The sequence below is a fragment of the Amblyomma mixtum genome, chromosome 1 (assembly GCF_055824585.1).
Source record: "Amblyomma mixtum isolate Tamu chromosome 1, ASM5582458v1, whole genome shotgun sequence".
Lineage (NCBI taxonomy): Eukaryota > Metazoa > Arthropoda > Arachnida > Ixodida > Ixodidae > Amblyomma > Amblyomma mixtum.
In genome coordinates this window covers 212128867-212134799 of record NC_143012.1, presented here as the reverse complement: position 1 = coordinate 212134799, position 5933 = coordinate 212128867, and the positions used below count along the sequence as shown (strand labels likewise).

The 5933-nt window shown below is 47.6% G+C and overlaps 1 protein-coding gene across 1 annotated transcript; it reads right to left on the bottom strand.

The window, feature by feature from the left end:
- Nucleotides 1-3824: 3824 nt before the first annotated feature.
- Nucleotides 3825-4599, bottom strand: LOC149370788 (uncharacterized). Its single transcript, XM_089584059.1, has 5 exons — nt 4553-4599; nt 4358-4473; nt 4108-4291; nt 3974-4049; nt 3825-3918 (listed from the first exon to the last, which is right to left on the bottom strand). Exons 2-5 carry the CDS (start codon nt 4457-4459, stop codon nt 3825-3827), a joined length of 456 nt encoding a protein of 151 aa, XP_089440185.1. The 5' UTR covers nt 4460-4473; nt 4553-4599.
- Between the last annotated feature and the right edge of the window lie 1334 nt (nt 4600-5933).

Sequence of the window (5933 nt, the reverse complement as noted above, 5' to 3'; positions counted from 1 at the left end):
CAAGGTTTGAAAAACGAAAAGGAAACACTGGCTGCGAAACTTCGACTGGAGACTGCGGGACATAGCTGGCAAGAGCTAATAAGTACTCATTACAATCGCGTCGGGTTTCTCCCTACTGTGGCCTTAGCATAGCATTTCCATCCATTCATTGGAACTGCATTTTGTTGCCACACGAGGCAACGTTCCTGCTTTTGTGATATCGTTAGTGACCAGAACCAACAGTTCTAATTCCCTGCTGTCTTGTGAACACGGATGTGAGCGTGCGGCAGCATCTGTCTAGAAAATAAGCGATCGAATGTGGATATTGCACTACCCCGCCCCCCTCCCATCTTTTTGTACTGGCACTGTTTGTGTAGTAAATTTGTATAGTAAAAGGCTCATTTTTTCTCCATTCCGGGGAATGCGGGAAGTCAGAGCTATACGCACCGTGGTAGTCCTCTAGCTGATGTCCGCAAAATAAGTGGACTTTTGCTTTCACGTCACTTTTCTACTGAAATCGCTTCTGCTGCTCTGTTTGTTTCGTTTGCTCTAGCATAAGAAAACATTTTGTGCTCACGCTGAGGTCTGGGGCGAATCGATCCTTGCACAATTAGTGAATTTCGGCGATAGGTAGCGGAAATTCGCAGATCTGGCCTCCCAGTGGTCTGCATTGTCCAGGAGCCGATGCGAAATATATGGCGGCCTGGCCGCCTCCCGTCTCGCTACTAACAGCGTTCCCTGTGCTCCTTCTAACACGGAGCGCCCGGTAGCTCTCTCGCTGAAAAAAAAAAATTTTTTTTTTTAGAATAGCTGCGGAAACTGCGCAACGGCACCGGTTGTCAGAGCGTCAGCCAACACAGGGCATTCGTCCCGTGGATACATGAGCCCGACAGAAGTCGAGTTCAGTCCGCATTTTGAGGGAATGGGAAAAAAAATCGAGGAAGAGAGTAGAGGAGTCTCGGTTTTCCTTCTCAAAAGTTGCTCTTTCGAATACTCAGCTCGACCTGCACTCTGACGGCATTTCTTTTGATCGTGATAGTACGTTCAAAAAAGCGCTTGAGTAAGAGGCCTCAAGGGTCCAACTGCAAATTTTGCAGTAACACTTATTTCGTCGATCGTGTTCAAAAAACTGCGCGAAAAAATACCCAGGAAGCGAGAAAAAAATACGCCAACTGGCAGTACGGTTTTCTTTTTTTTACTTTTTCGCGAAGTGTTGCAGTCACCTGATGCGCTAACCCCTGCGCCTTGGCAGCGACACGCGGTACGCCGGAGTCTCTAATGTCAAGTGCGAGCCATCTTGGGCCGGCACAGCAGCATACTCGATATCCGTAGCGGCAACTATTTTTCTGAAGAAACATGTCTGTTCCAAAAAAAAAAAACAACAGTGGAGCGAAGGCATAAGTCTAAACAGATCATATCAACATTTTGAAAAGATATCATCTACCAACCACGCGCACGGATGTCGAACCTGCTTCTTCAGCCACACCTGACTGTATAGTTGTTATAAAGGTTATTTACGTGACAAAAGCGTGATAAGCCACTTGCCCAGAAAATTTGATAATGGCATCCACTCCAGAGGCACACGAGGGGCATAGTTTGTCAGTACCCTCCAGTTGATGCCTTCTGAAGAAATGAGCACTGTTAGGGCACCCCTGTTGGCACCCTCATTTTTTGTACGATGTGCACGATGATCGGCTACCGGGATACAGGGTCGCCACAAACGAGCCTCCTAGAGCCCTCAAATCCTGAATAGTCCTGGAAGCCAGGCTAGTCGAGGAAGACTGCATACTACATGTCTACTCGAAACGCAAAGCTCAACTTAGCAACTAATTTCTCATGATGAGAGCTGTGCCCGCTTCAGCACTCCTGCGTAACACAAAAACTGCAACAACTAAAACTCTTTATTATGAGAAATAAATAACCATCCAAAAATATAAAAATCGGAAAAGAGAAACAGACAATAAAGTGGCTGGACTACCAATTGTTTATTCGCAAGTCTGGGGCTCAAATATATACAGGGCACTCAGTCACACGATCCGCGCACAACTGCTATCACATCAACCCTCCTTCGTGGAATCACAGTTTGCAACGACTTCAGCATCTTCAATCTGACCGTCTATCTCCAAGTTCCGGTTTCCTGCTTATTGTACAAAAGTATCTTTGCAGAAGCAGCGTCAGAAAATCATTGCAAAATACAGTGATATACAATAAATCGTCAAAAAGAACAAGAAACAACAAAAGCGACAGAACGCGTTCAGCGCATAGCAGTAAATCCACAACACGCAGAAAGGACTTCTTTATTAGAAGTCATTTGCTATCAAGGCCTGGTGATTATGAAAAAACATATAATGCAGCAGAACAATCACTACAACATGCGGCTCCTTTCTTTGCAATGAGAAAAGCCCCAAAGAACCTCGCGCGCTGTCTTATTCGCGACTCCTGCCAAGAACCTTGATACTGTCAAGTGCCGGCTCCCATTTCCACTCTGCGCAGTGAAGAGGTAAATTAGATCCAGTTCCCTTTTCTAGCGATTTTGAGTGCTCTCATGCTGCGAATTTCATATACCACACCAACTGCACAATCTGCAAAGCATTCACCATGCCTCTTTTCGCACTGGTGCTTTTTTCTTCACCCATTACGTGTGCACAAACCGCTGAGCTGTCTCGTGGCCGAGAAAACAACAGGCACGCCATACCTGGCCGCAATATTTTTCAGGCTGTGTAAAAGCAAGGCTTTTCCCTAGTTGTCTAAGCAGGGATAAGATTCCTTATACAGTGCTAGCATGCGTCAAGGTGCGGTTACCTCGTCAACACTCTACATATTCGCAGGACAGAGCCGTCGTCAGCAGAAGGTGCTAAGGCACGGTCAATGGAAGATAAAAATATATTGCATAGCACCGGTGCAACACCAGGAACAAACATGTTTGTTCCAAAAGAAACAACAGTGGAGCTAAGCACAACAAGAATCTTTGCACACTAACCCATTGAAATCAGTACACTCGCGCATACTGCCTCAGGCAGTTCTGCGCGTGGCACAGACTATAATAAACCTTCAACATCAATTGAAAATAAAAACCCAACGTCCGTCTGCTTTCTCAAAAAAGGTGTCACATCTGTCACATCCTTGGTAGCGAAGGGAAGAACACGGCTAAATTGCGGTTGACATGAATGGCTCTCGGTAACAATACATCTGAAAAGCACATCGGGCATATGCGTTACCTCTAAATGACCCTTCTTGCACTTGCTTGGGCTTCATATCCTTACACAGGCCTATCGTTATGGTGTTCACTGTGCAGGCTTGTCTGCTCACCTGAACGAAGTTTTTCTATAGCGCGGATTCGTTGTGATGACAGCCCCAACCGCCAACAAAAAGGCCTCCCTATAGGAGGCCTATAGGGACCCCTTTTTTTTGGAGGTTGGGGCTGTCATCACAACGAATCCGCGCTACAGAAAAACTTCGTTCAGGTGAGCAGACAAGCCTGCAGAGTGAACACCACAACGATAGGCCTGTGTAAGGATATGGAGCGCACTAGCTCCTTTTTGTTTTATAGTTTGGGGCTGTCATAGACTGGCTTTCTCCCAAAAGGACGGTAGGCAGGGAGTAGTTGTAAGCTACTTCGAAGACGACGACCTATGACTTTTTTATGGTGATAAACAAGACGATTCGTGGAGATGACAGCCCCAACCTAAAACAAAAAGGCGGCCCTTTGTTGTAGGTTTGGGTGGTCATCACCACAAATCCGTCTTTTTTACCACCATGAAGAAGCCATAGGTCGTCGTCTTCGAAGTAGCTCACTACTTGCTGCCTACCTTCCTTTGGGAGAAGGTCATTCTGTGCAGTTCGCGTTAGGCGATCACTTCCGCCAGAAGCTCCAGGACTGCGTCCATGCCCGACGCGCTCCAGTGGACGCAATCCTGCCGCCTGGCCACTCCTATCCTCCTAAAAGAAATAACAGTCGTTATTTTGAGCGGAAAATGTTGGCATATTTACTTACCTTTCATAAAAACAGTATTTCACGCGATTTTTCCGCAGTATGAACAGGCGGTCTATCTGCACTGGCACCACATTGTCTGCGTAGAAATGAAAGCAATCATTATATTTTATAGACTACGTTACGAACTAACTTACCGTGGTTCTGTTGAGTAATCCACGTGTTGACTACTTTCAAAATGCGCCAGTGGGTGCTGTTGTGGGCTGCACGGGCGACGGGTGGTAGCGTGAGCAAAACAACCACGGCACAGCGCCCGCGCAGCCACTCCACAATCTCCCGCAGGGTGGCCACGAGCTGCCTTGCGTCGACCATGGTACGCGCCTGCAAGAAAAAAAAAACAGGGAAATGAGTTTGCACGCATAATGCCGATGCCGTAAACAAGCGTACCCTGGTAAGGTCGTTGGTGCCAACCAGGACGGCGACCATGGGCTCCACGTGAGCCACCCTGCGTAGTCTCCCGAGCAGAGTTGCCGCAGTCCCTCCCGGCATTAGGGTAGGACTTTCTGCGCGGCGAAATTTACGAGCAGTTAGGCACTGCAGTTTCAAAAAATGAACCATATTTGCTTCTACGGCCAAACTTACCGATCTGGCTTCGCGGAAGTCCAGAAGCACGCTCCGCCAACCGCAGGAGCATGCTGTCCCCAATGAGCTAATGCTCGTAAATTTTCGCAGGTTGGTTTTGAAACATCTGAATCAAAAAGAAAAAAAAAATACTTTTAGGGAATCCCCAGTTATGCCGCGAGTATATGGAAAAAGCAATACTTACTGCTGATGATCGAGGATCCTTGTGACGGGACGACGGGTCGCAATGCGGTTGCTACGCTGCTGGCCCGTAATTTATACTGATGGGTGCACCCGGCGACCTCTCTCAGCTTACGTCATCAGCGCAGGTGTTTCCCGTCTCGTGGACAAAACTGGCGCTGTACCAAGAAGGCTCTTACCAGGAAAGGAAAGGCTGCGAGGCGTCTCTCGGGGATAAAGGCCGCGGAGGATCGCTCGACACCTGCAAATTTTTTTCAGACCCGAAAGTGGACAAGTTTCTTTTCATTTCCTGCCTAGCCCCTGCTGCCTAGCTACAGAAGGTCGTCCACTCTTACTTAGAATGCGCTAGCGCGTGGCCGTCCTCTTTGGAGGGTGGTGGTAGTGGTTTATTTAAAAAAAAAAATCCTTCTTCTGCGCCACTTTGCTGTGGTGAGCGACTGTGTCGCACGCGGTGGCCCTCTGAAGAGTGCGGCCTTCTAACTAAGAGTGGACAACCCTGTACTTTCTCGACAGCTCCCTAGGAGTACTCGCGAAGTCACATGGCGACATTTCAAAGGTTTTTCATCACCGGAAGCATGGCTCTGTTCGTTTCCACAAAGAATGCGAGAGTGTCTTCCAGGAACGAGACCTTCTAAAACAAGCCTTCCCGAAAGCTCACTTACAGATTTCCGCAAATGTTCCATTCATCTTGCAGTTTTGCAGGGTGCAAAATGTCCCATTATCTAAAGTGACCATGCACTGCAATGGGCGTCGCGCAGGGAAGCCAGTGCTTTTGTAAAGGAAAACTTCAGTAACCGAAAAGCGGGGAAAGTGGGTAAGCTGCTGTGTGCGCTAACGTAGATGCAAGATCAACAAATAGCACATGCCTGCAGGCAGGCGTGATGCCATCTTCAATTTTTCGTATCAACACGTGGCTTGTTTACTCGAATATAGGCTTCACAAAACGTTTGACGCCGGGTATAAAAGCTAACTTCATTGGCTCATACTTATTATGTTGGGTATTGTACAATCATAACGAATCGCTGCACTGATAACTAGGTCTGCAGGCTTGCAAAAATTTGCAACCATGCTGAGCCCCTCTGACCACGCACCGCAAAAAAGAAAAACGTACATGGGTGCTTCGCTGCCTTACTTGGGGGTTTCAGTATACCACGCATCAGACAGGGCATTACACCACCTACTCCTTGCTGTTCATTCCTCC

Coding starts and splice junctions, on each gene's coding strand:
- LOC149370788 (XM_089584059.1), bottom strand. CDS start 4,459: ATGCCGGGAGGGACTGCGGCAACTCTGCTCGGGAGACTACGCAGGGTG. Junction 4,050..4,107: donor GATTACTCAACAGAACCACG/GTAAGTTAGTTC, acceptor ATTTCTACGCAG/ACAATGTGGTGCCAGTGCAG. Junction 3,919..3,973: donor AAATACTGTTTTTATGAAAG/GTAAGTAAATAT, acceptor TATTTCTTTTAG/GAGGATAGGAGTGGCCAGGC.